General features: G+C 40.6%; 1 protein-coding gene across 1 annotated transcript in view; it reads right to left on the reverse strand.

Annotated features, from left to right (window-relative positions):
* The window catches only part of LOC310991837 (protein HIRA-like), a gene marked incomplete at both ends in the record, with an annotated part of 45,496 nt that overhangs the window by 18,894 nt on the left and 8,715 nt on the right, over positions 1-17,887 (reverse strand). Inside the window, 14 exons of the mRNA XM_083979768.1 lie at positions 594-679; positions 776-997; positions 2,342-2,447; positions 2,590-2,660; positions 4,078-4,191; positions 5,514-5,596; positions 6,609-6,797; positions 8,297-8,504; positions 9,221-9,306; positions 10,676-10,838; positions 12,444-12,574; positions 13,094-13,227; positions 13,721-13,823; positions 15,895-15,999. Coding sequence (XP_083835894.1) covers positions 594-679; positions 776-997; positions 2,342-2,447; positions 2,590-2,660; positions 4,078-4,191; positions 5,514-5,596; positions 6,609-6,797; positions 8,297-8,504; positions 9,221-9,306; positions 10,676-10,838; positions 12,444-12,574; positions 13,094-13,227; positions 13,721-13,823; positions 15,895-15,999 — 1,801 coding nt within the window. The remainder of the gene's footprint in view (positions 1-593; positions 680-775; positions 998-2,341; positions 2,448-2,589; positions 2,661-4,077; positions 4,192-5,513; positions 5,597-6,608; positions 6,798-8,296; positions 8,505-9,220; positions 9,307-10,675; positions 10,839-12,443; positions 12,575-13,093; positions 13,228-13,720; positions 13,824-15,894; positions 16,000-17,887) is intronic.

Genomic DNA, 17,887 nt, shown 5'->3' on the forward strand with positions numbered 1-17,887 from the left:
CAAGTAAATAAGCTTCTGGGTGCATGTTTTGAGTCGCCATCTGACGCTGTCTGTGGCTTTGAGGGATGTAAACAGTCTAAGCAGCAGAACTTCAATCCGCTCCCATTCATCGCTGCCGTGGCGATGCGGGGACAGACACAACTACCGCAAAACAGGAGCAATTAAACTGAAAATCTTCAGATTCCTTCTTTTAGGATTAATCTGTATCACTCATACTTTACTTCAAAACTCCCTGGTAGACATTTCTTTATTTGCTCTTTTATGTAGGTCTATCTTTCCCAGTTTGTTCAAAGTTTTCAGATGTAATTCATTTAACTTTGTGTATTTTGTTCATTGTTTTGTATGTATAAAAAAATTGTTTTATTGTGAGTGGCAGAAGTAACATTGTATGTTCCCTAAAGGTAACTACTGTATTGTAATGCTCTCACAAAATAAAAATAAAAAATGTCAAAAAAAAAAAAAGATTCCTTCTTTTAGGCCTAAAATGTTCTAGGAAAATACAGCCCCGAGTTGAATTTGCACCGGAATTGTCCTTTAAATCCATTTATATTTAACTTGATCCTTTTAAATGTAAATGTAATGTAATATAATACCCTGCGTCCAGCTGAGCGATGCACAGCGGCGTGATCCGTCTCCGTCCGTCCGGCGTCCTCGTCTCCACCTGCTTCTTCAGGAGGTTCTGCACCAGAACAACAACACGTTCAGCACCAGAACTCAACCAACACATTGACAACACTGTTCACATCCCATCATGATGTTTTCTCATCCTCCTCACCTTCCTGATGTCCTCCAGAGACTCTCCGTTCATCACGCTGTTGAGTTTGGGGGCGGCGGCCTCGGGCCCGGCGGCGCCCGGCCCCGCGGCGTTCTGGGCCGAGTTCTGCCGCTCCTGCTGGTACTTGAGCATCTCGGGGTTCTCGATGACGGTGGTGGAGAGCTGCGCCTCGGTGCTGGTGATGGCCAGACTCTTCCCGTAGATGTTCTGGTGGATGCTGTTCTGTACGTCACACAGAGAGGAGAGACACAGAGGAGACGTTGGACCTGGATTCTTAACAACGTCAAGATTTTCAAGTAGAAAAACCTCGTTCAAAATCGATAAGTCGGTGCATATTCTCATTTTTCCAGGTCATAGTATTTCAAAGGAGGTTAAATCGAAAGCAATTGGACTTAGTTATTTGTCTAGGCCTAGACAAATAACTAAGTCCAGTTGCTTTCGATTTAACCTCCTTTGAAAAACTCGTTCAAAATCCCTTTTTTGATGTTTGTAACTGAAGATCCAGACTCAGAGACTCAACATACAAACTAAGACAAAAAATAGGCTTTTTCTACAGAAACAAATCATCCTTTCCTTTTCACTGCAGGAAGAAACTTATTGAAGCAACTTTTATGTCAGTTTTAGATTATGGAGACATCTTATACAGGCATGCATCAGCTACAACTTTACATCCACTTGACACCGTTTATCATTCAGCCCTGAGGTTCATTACTGGAGACAGCTACAACACTCATCATCACTGTGACCTGTATTCCAAAGTCGGATGGTCCTCACTATCTACCAGGCGTGATCAACAACTCCTGTAATGTCCCTCTTGTATTGAAGCCCCGACATGAGAAATTGTTCCGAAAAAAATTAAATAAGTCTATATTTTAAGCTTGTTTTGTAGCGGAAGCTCCCAGTGTCTCAGTTCACTGCTCTTCCTGTGTCAGTGCAGCGGAACAATTTCTCATGTTGGGGCTTCAATACAAGACTGACATTACATACGAGCAGCATGGAGGTATTTGGATGTTTTTTGGTGTGTCTTTTTGTTAAGAAGACAGTTGGTATCCATTTGCAACCGTTATATGGACATGCACTGCTACGCCGAGACCCCCTGTAACTCAGAGAAGCCACGGAGGACTCTGAAACTTCTCAGTTCAGTTCAGTAAACTTTATTGTCAATCACACAATGTAACTGACAGTTACACAGGGGATCGAAATTGCGTTTCCCCAAACTCCAAATGTGCAATTTAAAAACATTAAAAAAATTCAACATCATCATACCACACATACATGACATAAAAAGCACAAATATACTGACAGAGCCCTTAGTCCACATGAGGGGGAGGAGATAATGAGTGAAATTTGAATTTTGGGTGAACTATTCCTATAATGTAGAGGACAGTTATCTGACATCGGGTCTATGAAGGAAAACGATTGTAAACTGTTTCTTCAATCTACTGTTACATGTCAGTGGTTTAAAGTGTTTAAAGTGTATTATGGTCTATAAGTCACGTGACTCGAAGCTTCAACAACAGCAGAACAGACAGTGATGTTCCCATGGTAACCGACGCAGCGTCTCACCTTCTCCTCCTCACTCAGCGGGTCTCCCAGCTCGTCCAGTGAGAAGTCCAGATAGGCCACGGTGCCGTCCATCGAACACACCAACATCCCCAGACCCGTCAGCGTCCTGACACACACACACACACACACACGATACATGAATACATCAGAGTCACCATCTTCTCCACACGTTTACACCATCGTAAATATATTTTATTAAACCGTTAAACTCACACATGTGTAAAGTTTTGTTTTTTGTGTTCACTCACCAGGAGATGTCCATGATGGATTTATCAAAGAGGTCGTGAATGACCACCAGAGGGCGCTTCAGTGAGGTCAGCTGCAGAGAGACCACAGACCAGTCATATACTGTATAACCCTAACCCTAACCCTATATATATTACTTTCCATAGGAATGAATGGGAACATATGGTAATGAACCGGAAATTTACAAACTTTAAGACTGGCCCTTTAACAGGGAACTTGAAAAAATATAGCTGGGGAAAATGTATTGTAGCAAATACTTGGCTAAAACAAGACTAAGTAATATCTAACTCAACATTCATGTTTTGTTCAATACAAGAAGAATTAAAGTTTTAACGTTCTACTCACAGATAAATGTGTTGAAATGTCATGTTTCTGTATGTAATTTTTTTTTTTTTGCATGGATGTCTGCTGATAATATTTATTTATCATTATCAGTTTGGATATGATACAGTTTGCTTATATAACCCTCCAATTTCCAGTTAATCCCCATAAATTCCCGTTATTCCCATGGAAAGTTTCTAATTTGGAATATTCCAACATTCCCCATCTTAACTTCCCATGGTTCCAAATTCACATTCTGGAAATTTACAGGAAAATGGTCCACTGCTTTGCAAACCGAGTAGGGATCACACAATATAATATAATAATATAATATAATATAATATAATGGTAGAGATAAGAAAAGTCAGAAAAAAATATACACACTATACATCCTTATAAATTACGTACATCTAATTAAAGATGCATAATATTAACACTTCAATGTAAATAATGATCCTATAATTACAATCACACGGAGGTTTCAAGGTTTTTTCTGCACAAATCTGGAACTAATCACCAGGACTCAGTTGTTCAAAAGGTTTAATCTGGAACTAAATTATCCATCTTTTTAAATCCCATGTTGTTGTTTTGCCGCCTACTTTAGGATCATTTAATCCATCTCTACTTTGTTTTATCCCAGTTGGATCGGATCAGTCTGATCCAGATAGAAACTTTACAAGATGACCAAACTGGATACTGAGTGTTAAATGTGACTGAAGGCTGAAGGTCTGTAAACAACAGGTGGAGCAGCGGCAGCAAACTAGTCAAATCCATTGTGTCCACCAGTTTTCCACACGTTTCAAATTCAAACTTCAAATTTCATTAAATTATCCAGTAGTTGGCGAAAAGTTCTTCATTTGTGGAATAATCAAAAGTCAACTTTATTTTTACTTTATCACTGTAATGGTTTAAAAAATAAGGTGTAAAATATAAATCAATAAATGTGTATGTATATATTACATTATAAATGTTTGTTTAGTTGACCAGTTTTTAGACCAGAATTTAACTTAAATCACATTTTGTTCCTGAATCCACCAAACTGCTGCGTTAGAATAATCCAGATTTTTGGGGGATCAAAGTTTTCCTGATCCTACTAAAAAGTTTTCAACAACACAGACTGGATCATGTGATTTGATCTGAGAATCTGTTTTTAAACCGGAGGTACTGACCCAGACGGAGAGCGAGCGGTCCTTGCTGCCCACGGCGCAGCAGCAGTACGGACAGCTGGGTTTGGGAGAGCTGCCGTTCTTCTGCTTCTTCTTGAAGATCTTCGGGTTGAATTTCTACACAGACACAAAACACACACACACACACACACAGACTGGTCAGTCTGACAGACATTAGTTTTTAAGCCATTCACTGATTCATCCCCCGTCCCATTCAAGTGTTCTTTGCGACAATGGTACCTTTTTTTGTAAATTTAATCAGTGTGTTTCTATGTTTATTCCTCTCTCTCATTCTCTCTCCCAGAAATCTGATATAAAGATGTGCTACGACAGTAGGTTCGTTACCTTTAATTGTCGGTGCAAGCTGTTTTTAGAACGGCGGAGCAGAGCCGTGAGCTGCTCAGAGCTACACTACGGAGGCTCATGGGATTTCTTGGTTTCCCTCATCAAACTCATCAAATACACAATCCAACAACTCCACAACGCTCTGGTGGACAAGTTGTGACCTGCACATTCACCACACTATGAGATAATAACACAACGTTACCAGACAGAGTTGTTTTAGAGGGAAATTCATGCAAAACCGCTGATGCGCGTTGCCTTCGGGGACAGTTTTTCATCAAACAGTCTCTGTATTTCCCTCTAAAACAACTCTGTCTGGTAACGTTGTGTTATTATCTCATAGCGTGGTGAATGTGCAGGTCACAACTTGTCCACCAGAGCGTTGTGGAGTTGTTGGATTGTGTATTTGATGAGTTTGATGAGTTTGAAACCAAGAAATCCCATAATGAGCCTCCGTAGCGTAGCTCTGAGTAGCTCACGGCTCTGCTCCGCCGTTCTAAAAAAAGCTTGCACCGACAATTAAAGGTAACGAACCTACTGCTATGACTATAGGGATTATGGCAATGGACCAATTTGCCAAAAATGTTGAACTATCCCTTTAATACTGCCGTGACAACCTGCAGTAACTGTGTATTATCTTGCTCTGCAGCAACTTTCATTCAAACTTAACCAGATGCCAGCTGCACATCCAACAGTGCTTTGTACTGTTTTTTGCTTTTATGAATGGGATGGTACTGACGTATGCAAACTGCACTTTAAATACACTGTTGTAGCCTTTTATTTATTTTTTACTACATGTTTTTATTGTGACCTATGGTGATTTTTTACATGTTTTTCTATATTATATGGCGTATATGCACCATTCCCCCTCTATCCGAGACAAAATAAAGAAATCTTTGACTTTGATAATCATTTCCCAGCCAGAGATCAATGAAGTAGCTCTTGATCTTAAACGTGTGTGTGTGTGTGTGTGTGTGTGTGTGTGTGTGTGTGTGTGTGTGTGTGTGTGTGTGTGTGTGTGTGTGTGTGTGTGTGTGTGTGTGTGTGTGTGTGTGTGTGTGTGTGTGTGTGTGTTTACCTCCCTGCTGCAGACTGGCCGGCAGCGACCGAGCAGCTCCACACAGCTGCTGTTCGTAGACGGGGAACACACTGACCAGGTAGGACTCATCAGGGTCGACGTCTGTAAACACAACACAACACAACACAACACAACACAACACAACACAACACAACACAACACACAGAGTCAGCATGATCTTCTGCACGTGTTTCAGAATAAAAGCCTCGCTGAAGGAACATGATCTGACAAACAGGAGGCTGATTCAGCAGAGAGAAGATGGTGAGAGATAAGAGAGGAAACCAAGTAGATGTTTGTATTAAAGCTCCATACAGTATAAAGGTAGATGTTTGTATTAAAGCTCCATACAGTATAAAGGTAGATGTTTGTGTTAAAGCTCCATACAGTATAAAGGTAGATGTTTGTATTAAAGCTCCATACAGTATAAAGGTAGATGTTTGTGTTAAAGCTCCATACAGTATAAAGGTAGATGTTTGTGTTAAAGCTCCATACAGTATAAAGGTAGATGTTTGTGTTAAAGCTCCATACAGTATAAAGGTAGATGTTTGTGTTAAAGCTCCATACAGTATAAAGGTAGATGTTTGTGTTAAAGCTCCATACAGTATAAAGGTAGATGTCCATGTGTAGTGTGATTATAAAGCAGCTCTAGGTTCTATATTAATACTGTGAAAGTATCAAAGCCTCAGTCCACAGAGAAATGCACACAGCCTGTATTCAGAAACTGAGCCTTAAAACCAGCCGTCAGGACTTCCTGTCACTTTGTGATGTCACAACTAAGCCCCGCCCCCTCACCACCACCTGGACCCACCATCCAACAGCAACAACTTGCAGGATTTGGTTTCTCTGAGTGTTTTATTCTGAAATCTGCTCTATACTTTTATTTCGGATCACTTTATAAAACAGTCAGCCAATCAGAAGAGAGGCTCAGAGCTTCCTCCTCTCTTCTGATTGGCTGACACCAACCTGTTGCTACTAGAGCTCCAGAGAGAAGCTGAGAGAGGAGATGGAAAACTACACTGAGATGGTTTTTACATCTTCTCATGGATCAGCACTTAAATTTGAAAGAACATTTGCATTTTCTAACTTTTCCTTTTTGTTTTCAGTCGACTCGTACCTGGTATGTGAGCAGAGGAGTTGACTCCGTCCACCGTGGACCAGCAGCTGGCGGACGGACGCCTCTCGGAGCGCCACTGGACGACAAAATGACTGACAGGTGGAGCTGCAGGACTCTCCCATCGGACCTTCAGGCCTCTGGCGTCGGGCAAAGAACTGGAGATCCACAAGTTTCTGACTGACGAGAGATCTGCAGAAACAACAGGGTTATAACACATTAACACACATTAACACAAACAGCAGCGTTTTTCCTCCCCGAGCATCAAAGTTTATTCAAATTGATTCAAAGTTGAGTTGTGAAGCTGTGAAGCTGCAGGATGTCGAGGTAACCGACAGCTCATCATCACACTCATCAACGTCTCTGCAGTGGAAAAAAACTCAAGAGACCATTTGATGTTGCAAGAGGTTTTATCTGAACATCATTAGAAGACTCGGCGGCTTCCTTCTATGAGACAACACACACACATGCACACACATGCACATGCACAAACAGGATGTTGCTTAAATGAAGTGCACACGTTTTAAATCTGTTAATATCAGTTTAAAAAAAGTTGAAGCCTGATCATTGTGATTAGCAATTTACCAGAGCAGCACATACTTCAGCTCTGTGTGTGTGATAACGGTGCAGTTGACTGACATTTAGTTTAGTTACGGAACAGATGCTTTAACGTCTCTATTACTGCTTAATAAGACGAGGCACTAACAGGCAAAACACTGTTTTTTCATGCACTGAACAAATTTAAGATTTTAGATTATTTTTTCTTCCTTAACATGTATCCTTTCAGAAAAGTCAAAAGAAATGGTAGAAAATCCACATTAAGGTTTTTATTTTACTTCATTTTGTCTCTTTCGTCTCCTAAATTCACCAGAAGTTAGTCTGACCCATGTCATGTCAGGTATCGTTGTAAAGCTCTCTCTCTCCTGAACAATTATTAAGGCTCCAAAAATTGTAATTTCCTCCGTATCCACAACAAATTGTAAAAGTACGATTTACATTAACAATCGATGTAATTTTACAGTCCAAGTCTTTAAAGGTCGTTTCCTCAGAAAGAGTTTTTCAGACTCAGACTCTGAGCTAGAAATCTCCACTTCAGCAGCACTTCCAGACACCAAACCTTCCAGTTTGACCCCTGTCTATATTCTGAAGGTTTTTACAGAGGGGATTGTTGATATATCATTCACAGCCTCATTTATACAACATTTTATTACTAAAAACATGGAGAAATTTGATTTTTTTTTAGGGCTGGTGACAGTATTTTCTCATTTACAGAGTGATAAAGAGAGAAATCCAACATCCTCCTCTGTAAAAACTTCTGACTCTAATATGTCAACAAAATAAAACAAGAATTTTGAAAGTGGCTTTATCCATTGTTCAGATTTCGGTTCTGGAAATATATGCAAATTAGCGCATATTTAATAAGATATTGCCTCATTTACATATTTAAACATCAAATTTGACAAAACTTGTAATACAAAAATTATTTGCCTTAATGTGAGTGATAAACTTGGGAAGTTTCATGGTGATATCTGTTAGTTCAATGTTTTACCCTATTCACCTGCAGTGTCTTCCAAAATTTTCTTTCCTTCAGTTTTCATTTCGTTGTCAGAGAGTGTGTGTGTGTGTGTGTGTGTGTGTGTGTGTGTGTGTGTGTGTGTGTGTGTGTGTGTTGGTGTGTGTGTGTCGCTCACCGTTGTGTGTGTGTGCGTGGATGCTGAGTCGTGCTGCGGGTCCGTGTCCGGCCGTGTTGAAGGCTGAGACGGTGACGCTGCAGTTCCTCTCCTCCTCCACCAGCGGCGCCGTCGCCTCGGTGACGTTCAGCATCGACCGGTCCGGCTGCAGACAGCGACTCGCCACCTGGTAACCAAGGATACGACCTGTGGCCTCGTGGTCGGGACTCTGCAGAGAGACGAGACGGTTTTAGAAGATGAACGTCTTATTTGTGGGTTTTTAGATCCTCCTCTCACCATAATCCCTATAGTCATAGCAGTAGGTTTGTTACCTTTAATTGTCGGTGCAAGCTGTTTTTAGAACGGCAGAGCAGAGCCGTGAGCTGCTCAGAGCTACGCTACGGAGGCTAGTGGGGATTTCTCGGTTTCCCTCATCAAACTCATCAAATACACAATCCAACAACTCCACAACGCTCTGGTGGACAAGTTGTGACCTGCACATTCACCACGCTATGAGATAATAACACAACGTTACCAGACAGAGTTGTTTTAGAGGGAAATTCATGCAAAACCGCTGATGCACGTTGCCTTCGGGGACAGTTTTTCATCAAGCAGTCTCTGTATTTCCCTCTAAAACAACTCTGTCTGGTAACGTTGTGTTATTATCTCATAGCGTGGTGAATGTGCAGGTCACAACTTGTCCACCAGAGCGTTGTGGAGTTGTTGGATTGTGTATTTGATGAGTTTGATGAGGGAAACCAAGAAATCCCATTAGCCTCCGTAGTGTAGCTCTGAGCAGCTCACGGCTCTGCTCCACCGTTCTAAAAACAACATGCACCGACAATTAAAGGTAACGAACCTACTGCTAAGACTATAGGGATTATGGCAATGGGCCAATTTGCCAAAATATTGAACTATCCCTTTAAAGATGAGACGACTGTTTACCTTCCAGATGGTGAGATGAAGGAGTCGACGTCGTCCAGAGTCCGTTCCCTCCACTCTGTAACAGACCTGCGGAGGCCTGGACGGCGCTGACACAGAGAAACATGAACTGAAACCAGAGCTCTGACACTTCGTTAACTCTTTAAAAACACTCCACAGGACGTTTCCACATTTGTTTATGAGGGAACTTTACTCATTTCAATCTTTAGACAAATTATGCTCATAAACGTACAGAAATGTATCAGGATAAAGTGGAAATCAAACACTCGTCCCCCTGGAGTTTTTCCTCAGTGGATGTGAGGGTCTAAGGGCAGAGGATGTTGTTATGATGCTATGTAAAGCCCTTTGAGACAAACTGTTGGTAAAAACGGGCTATACAAATAAAATTGCCTTGCCTTGCCTTCCAATTAAAATGTGGCTTTGTGAAATTAATAGCTGTGTGTCTCAAAAGAAAATAACTTATTGGATGCAGAAAAGAGGACAAAATATGGCAACCGCTTCTCTAAATCATCTGTCCCCTCTGCACTCAGACTTTTAAATTCCTCATAGGGTTTCTCTATTTTTTTTTCTTTCTTTCTTTTTTTTTTTACTCTATTCCTTATTTCTTAAAAGCTTTTTTTTATTTTTATTTATTTTATTTATACTATACCCATTTCAAGCTCTGTGTTGTTGTCTGATGTGTGTTGTGCATTGTACATACTGTTAAAGGAATAGTTCACCAAAAAAAAAAATGAAATTCAGTCAATTGACTCCCCCTCATGCTGATAAATACTCCGGAGTAGTTTTTTATTCCTCAAAGTGCATCTGGAGACCCGGGAGGCCGGTTCATAGTCCAATGAAAACTTTATATGAGACACAAAAACGTCCATAAAACTACACAAAAACCATTTAATATTCCTCCACACTGCTCGTCCACTGCAATCCAAGTGTCCTGAAGGGAGATAGTCCAGAGTTTACTGGAAACAACCTCATTTAGGACATTTTTACAGCCTAAACAGTCCTGTACTGAATTTGCCACAGGCCATGCACACGGATGTGACCAGACTTGCCTCAATAATGACATTGTTTACAGTAAACTCTGGACTATCTCCCTTCAGGACACTTGGATTGCAGTGGACGAGCAGTGTGGAGGAAGATTAAATGTTTTTTGTGTAGTTTTATGGACGTTTTTGTGTCGGGTGCTATTGACTCTCATGTAAAATTTTCGTTGGACTAGGAACCAGCCTCCCAGGTCTCCAGATGACCTTTGAGGAATAAAAAACTACTCCGGAGTATTCATCAGCATGAGGGTGAGTCAATAATGACTGAATCTCATTTTTTGGTGAACTATTCCTTTAAATTCATTTTCACTTTGCCACCTTGTGGATATTGACTTTTGTCTTGTCTAAATTAAAATAATAAAAAAACACTTGACAGTAACGTATTTTCGTCCCCCTGTCCGTCTATTATCCCCGTTACCTCGCTCCATCGTCGTCACGGTGACGTGGGGGCTCCAGATGCTCCAGCTGCCGGCCCCGCCCCTCCTGCAGGACACGGCGGCGCTGTACGCCGTCAGAGGCAGGAGGCCCGAGATGGTCTGGACCGACGTCTGGTCCCGATGCACCGTCACAACATCTGGAGGCTGGAGAACCACAGACAAGAGGAGGAGGAGACGACGTCAACACTCTGACTCTGACTCAGCAGCTGTTGTCTTCACCGTTTACCTGGAGTTCAGCTGCAGCATCACTGAATCTGAACTCTACTCTGACTTTATGTCACACGTCTGTTTGGAAACAGTCACCTGATCTAACTTGTTGTTATCTTTATTATGAATCAGAGAGGCTACGAATGGGGCCGGATGTCAGATGCACTAACACTGTCACTGCCATTTCTCAACTAAAGATCAAAGTGTTTATTAATAAAACAAAAGAGGCAACTCATAATAAAGTGTACAAATAAACCAATCAGTGATAAATGAAAAACAGCTAAATATTTGTTTGATTTTGTTAAAATTGCTGGAACTGGCTCATCCTCCTCTTTACTTTCTCTGAATTTGTTTTATATTGAGTTCTTCTTAGCTCTATTTATATTTGTCATGATTAAAGCAGAAGTAAGCAGAATGTTTGTGTTAATATAAGTCTTAAATAGTTGTATCTTCCGACAGCAATCACTTCTATAGAGTGTTTGGTCTGAAACACGGGTCTGTCAGTCACTCTGCTCTGCTGTAAGCCGAGGAGAAAACTTTCCTTGTATCCTACAACCTTTATCCAATGAGGAGAGAGAACGGCATAAAGGGGCAGTCCTCTCTGTGTGTGCAGCCAAGGGATGCGCGTGAATGTGGTGACGTAGGGACGAGGGCGGGGACTGCTAACTCCATCGGCTGACAAGAAGTTAGCCAAAACCACCGGATCACTTACTTCTGCTTTAACTACATTGTATTTTGTACAGCACTTTAAGTGGGTTTTATAAATAACACACACACACTTCTCTCGGTCTCGTATCTGCGTATTGTCGTAAAGACCTCTCTCGTGTGATGCAACATTTTTCAACGTTCTGAAAAGACACAAGTCACGGAAATGCAAGCAAATGATTCACCAAAAAATGAAATTAAGTCATTAGTAACTCCCCCTCATGCTGATGAATACTCCGGAGTAGTTTTTCATTCCTCAAAGTGCATCTGGAGACCCGGGAGGCCGGTTCCTAGTCCAACCAAAACTTTATATGAGAGTCAATAGCGCCCGACACAAAAACCATTTAATATTCCTCCACACTGCTCGTCCACTGCAATCCAAGTGTCATGAAGGGAGATAGTCCAGAGTTTACCCGAAAAAACGTCACTATGGCAAGTCCAGTCACGTCCGCGTGCGTCGCGTGAATGCCAGAGTGCACCCGAGGCAAATTCAATACAGGACTGTTTAGGCTGTTAAAATGTCCTAAATGACATCGTTTCCAGTAAACTCTGGACTATCTCCCTTCAGGACACTTGGATTGCAGTGGACGAGCAGTGTGGAGGAATATTAAATGGTTGTTGTGTAGTTTTATGGACGTTTTTGTGTCGGTTCCTATTGACTCTCATATAAGGATTTCGTTGGACTAGGAACCGGCCTCCCGGGTCTCCAGATGACCTTTGAGTCACTAATGACTGAATTCCATATTTTAGTGAACTATTCCTTTAACAGAAACTTCACCCTGCCACTGTAAGATGCTGCAGCATGAGGCCGGACCGGTCCCTGACACCGATACTGACCTGAGACCAGGTCAGAGAGTCGTTGGCTCGGTAGCGGAGCCGACAGCCGCCGCCGTCGCTGCTCCTCCACGACACGTTGACGGAGTCGTCGGTGGAGCCGAGCACCGAGAGGACGGGCTGAGGAGGTCTGACTGAGGAGACGAGGAGACAAGGAGACGAGGAGAGGAAGTGCACTGCAAAAACTCAAAATCTTACCAAGAATATTTGTCTTATTTCTAGTCAAAACAAATCTCATTACACTTAAAATAAGACTCATCACATTAAAAAGTAGTTTGTTTTTAGACACTTTTTACCTCTTTCAAGCAGATTTTCACTTGAAATAAGTAGAAGCAGGAGCAAGTTTTTCTTTCTTATTACAAGCACAAAAAAAACTTGCTTTCACTGGCAGATTTTTCTACTTATGAAAAAATAAGTGAAAATAAGTGAAAATTTGTTTGAAAAAAGTGAAAAGTATCTGAAAACAAGTTAATTTTTAGGTGATGAGTCTTATTTTAAGTGGAAAGAGATTAGTTTTGATGAAAATTGAGACATTTAGACAAGAAATAAGACAAATATTCTTGGAAAGATTTTGAGTTTTTACAGTGTGTGTGTGGTTACTGGGAAGTGAAGTGGAGTGATCGCAGGTTCAAAGCTCAAACTGTCCCACTAACCTGCCTGGTACAGAGTCACAGTGTGAGGCTGCGACCTGCCCTCGGCCCCCGCCACGTTGTCCATCACCCTGGCTGTCACTGTGAGGACGGCCGACGGGTTGAAGATGTGTTTACAGGAGAAGATTCTGTTCCTACTGCAGAAATAAAGAACACACTGCAAAAATTCAAAATCTTACCAATAATATTTGTCTTATTTCTAGTCAAAATAAATCTAATTATACTTAAAATAAGACTCATCACATTAAAAAGTAGCTTGTTTTTAGACACTTTTTACTTTTTTCAAGCAAATTTTCCACTTTAAATAAGTAAAGTGGAGTGGAGCAAGTTTTTCTTTCTTATTAAAAGCATAAAAACTTGCTTTCACTGGCAGATTTTTCTACTTATTTCAAGTGAAAATTTGTTTGAAACAAGTGAAAACTGTCTAAAAACAAGTTAATTTTTAGGTGATGAGTCTTATTTTAAGTGGAAAGAGATTAGTTTTGACAAAAATTGAGACATTTTGACAAGAAATAAGACAAATATTCTTGGAAAGATTTTGAGTTTTTGCAGCAAAAACAACAAGGTGGAAAGATAAAGATGAGCGTAAAGGTGCAGAAGGAGGTTCAGAGGTGGATGTGGAGTCGGTACCTCCTGAAGGCGAGCGTGGCGGTCACGCTGCTCGACTCCAGACTCAGATCGCAGGTCAGAGAGCTGTAGGACGAGTTGCAGTGACACGACATGTTCAGAGTCTCTGCAGCAGAACAACAACAACAGGAGGAACCAGAGTTAATGTCACCAACTGATAAATTAAAGCTTTTCTCTAGTTGTGGTTCAATGTGATTCATTCTGCTAAAGGTGGAAGGAAACTAAGCTACTTGTTCTCAAATGTTGTATTTCCATTGTGTGCTACTGTCGTGCATTCTGTCTATTCAGATTTTATTTTATCATTAGGTTCTTTCTTATATTACATAAATTATGTTTTTTTTTTATTGTTTGTGGGTAAATTCTGTATCTGTTTAAAGGGATAGTTCAACATTTAGTCAGATTCTCCTCTCACCAACAACTCCACAACGCTCTGGTGGACAAGTTGTGACCTGCACATTCACCACACTAGGAAATAATCATGTATACTTATGTAACATTACGACACATGAAGCAAATACTCTGAACTACTTGCGCTTTTGAAATCCCTCCGCCCAGCAGCAGCCGTGTCTGGAATGTAGTTCTGTCTGAATTTGCCTCTAAAACAACTCTTGTCTCTAATGTTACATGATTATCTCATAGCGTGGTGAATGTGCAGGTCTCAACTTGTCCACCAGAGCGTTGTGGAGTTGTTGGATTGTGTTCACTGAGCAGCTCACGTCTCTGCCCCGCCGATCTCAAAACAACATGCACCGATGATTAAAGGTGATGAACCTACTGCTATGACTGTAGGGATTATGGTGAGAGGAGGAGGAGCTGACTAAATGTTGAACTATCCCTTTAACATTGTGTTTGCTGTACAAACTTTAGCATTGTCCTTATCAAGACTACACACACTTAAGCCCAAAATTATTCATACCCCTGTCAAATAAGATGAAGTTTTTATATTTTTCAGTTACAGATTAGTATTTTAGATTTGAACTCAGATTTGACATAAATAGGACATGGCAGGAAAGTCTGAGGCCGTGACCAACTTATTTAAAGGGATAGTGGCATTTTTTTTTAAGTGGGGTTGTATGATCTACAAATAGCCCCTAAGTACTTTAATTGCAGTAGAAGACTCTCTGCACTCCTCCCGTTAGCAACGCCAGCCCATAATAGCCCTGCCCAGAGATTTACAACATACAGTGTTGTGAACAGACCCAAAGAAATGGCCTATTTTCACGGCCTAAAAGAGGTTTTACCTGAAAAAGAATACACAGTTCCATCGTTCACTATAATATAATTTTTTCCAGCCCCTCAAAGTGCAGGAAAAACGCAGTTTTTATTTGGACCTAACTAACCCAACTCACGTATCCCTCCGCCCAGGGTTAGCGCCCGCCGATCAGCAGTTGGTTAGGTCCAAATAAAAACTGTGTTTTTCCTGCACTTTGAGGGGCTGGAAAAAATTATATTATAGTGAACAAAGGAACTGTGTATTTTTTTTTCAGGTAAAACCTCTTTTAGGCCACGAAAATAGGCCGTTTCTTTGGGTCTGTTCACAACACTGTATGTTGTAAATCTGTGGGCAGGGCTATTATGGGCTGGCGTTACTAACGGGAGCAGTGCAGAGAGTCTTCTACTGCAATTAAAGTACTTAGGGGCTATTTGTAGATCATACAACCCCACTTTAAAAAAAATGCTACTATCCCTTTAAGAATATATACTGTATATATATCTTTTAAATTCATTCATTTATCTAGTGTAAAGAAACACCTTTAACAGTATTACTTTACTTAAATAAATTGGTCATTTACTTTCCTGCCATGTCCTATTGATGTCAAATCTTAGTTAAATACTAATCTGTAACTGAAAAATATAAAACCTTCGAGTATTGCATTTATACATATGTCAGTGAATAGTTTCTGTTTATTGTTGATGTTTACATTTTACACCCCACTGTAGTTTTTACTCCACATATCTGACAGATATGAGCAGTAGTTACTGTATTTAAATAAGTAGTAGTAGAGTTTAGAGCTTAAATGAGTAGTTCATTGATAAATCTGTTCATTATAGTCAGTGATCAATTGTTCAAATCTTATTGTAGGTAAATATTTGCAAGTTACTGAAAATGACAGCGACAGTCTAAACAACACATGCACATTTCTCTGCTGTGTGTGTGTGTGTGTGTGTGTACTCACCCCACACAGACGAGGCTGACCCAAGGCCACAGTCTCCGAGGTCGGTGACACACACCCGGTTGTCGCCGCTACACGGCCTCAGATCAGACTCCCACACCGTCACCTCTGACACACAAAACACACGACGAACATGATGTGTTTAAATGCATCTGGGACATTTTAGTGCACATAGTGGTTTCCCAGTGGTGATGACGTGTTGTTTGCTGTATGTTTAATGTTTACTCTTGCGTCAAAGGGATAGTTCACCCAAAATTCAAATTTCACTCATTATCTACTCACCCCTCATGTGGACTAAGGGCTGGGAGAAGTTTCAGAGTCCTCCGTGGCTTCTCTGAGTTACGGGGGGCTCCGTGCAGCACTGCATGTCCATATGACGGTTGAGAATGGATACCACTTTTCTTCGTCCAAAAAGACAAACCAAAAAAACATCCAAATACCTCCGTAGTGCTCGTATGTAATGTCCCTCTTGTATTGAAGCCCCGACATGAGAAATTGTTCCGAAAAAAATTAAATAAGTCTTATGTTTTAAGCTTGTTTGTAGCGGAAGCTCCCAGTGTCTCAGTTCACTGCTCTTCCTGTGTCTGTGCAAATAGATTAGATAGATAGATAGATAGATAGATAGATAGATAGATAGATAGATAGATAGATAGATAGATAGATAGATAGATAGATAGATAGATAGATAGATAGATAGATAGATAGATAGATCTTTATTCATCCCGAAGGAAATTATTCGGCCAGGCCACTCCAGAGGAAAATAACTTTGTTAAAGAAAATGAATAGGATACAAAGAGGAAAATAGTACACTTCCGAACAGATACATACGATATAGACAGGATAATAAAAGGACAGAGTGGAGCGATCTAGCTCTAAATCTGGCGCGATTTGCATCGACGCCCAGTTCACGGCTCCGCAAATCGCACGAGATTCCGGCAGAGCAACACTGGGAGCTTCCGCTACAAACAAGCTTAAAATATAGACTTATTTAATTTTTTTGTTTGTTTTTGTTTTGAGGTAATGTAGGAGATCTCTGTAGCAAATCTCGCGTGATTTGCACTGACCAGCGGAACAATTTCTCATGTTGGGGCTTCAATACAAGAGGGACATTACAGACGAGCACTATGGAGGTATTTAGATGTTTTTTGGTGTGTCTTTTTGGACGAAGAATTGAATTGAATTGAATTGAATTCCTTTATTGTCATTCATACCAAGGTATAAACAAAATTTAAATGCAAACCTCCATAGTTAAAAACATCAATGAAGATAAAAAAAGAAACGAACGAAGAAAAGTGAGCTCCGTTCTCAACCGTCATATGGACATGCAGTGCTGCACGGAGCCCCGCTGTAACTCAGAGAAGCCACGGATAACTCTGAAACTTCTCCCAGCCCTTAGTCCACATGAGGGGGAGTAGATAATAATAATGAAATTTGAATTTTGGGTGAACTATCTCCTTTAACGCAAGAGTAAACATTAAACATACAGCAAACAACACGTCATCACCACTGGGAAACCACTAGGTTATGTGCACTAAAATGTCCCAGATGCATTTAAACACATCACAATGAAACTTAACTGTGAACGTCTTTATATTGATATTATAGGAAAAAAACTCAAAACATGGGTTTAAGGTTAAAAAGCAGCGTTTCCCCCTTCACATCCTCTAACATCTGATTCACATTCAACAGTCTTAACAGGAAAATGACTTTGTTGACATGAACCAACTGACTTTTAATGAAGCTTCAGTTTGCAAAGGGCACACACAGTGTATATGAACCAGGCCGGTTTTCATCAAAACAAACGCTTTAATAACATGAAACTTTTCCTTTACGATGTCAGTTCTGTCTGTCATTTCAATAATAATAATCTAGAATCATCTGTCTTTTTCTCTGCTGCCTTTCTACACTGCCTTCCTCCTGTGGTTTTAACAGCTAACTGCTGAGTTATGAAGAAATATTTGTGGTAAAAACTCACCGTGAGAAAAGACAGCGAGGA

The sequence above is a fragment of the Trachurus trachurus genome (assembly GCF_905171665.1).
Source record: "Trachurus trachurus genome assembly, chromosome: 9".
Classification (NCBI taxonomy): Eukaryota; Metazoa; Chordata; class Actinopteri; order Carangiformes; family Carangidae; genus Trachurus; species Trachurus trachurus.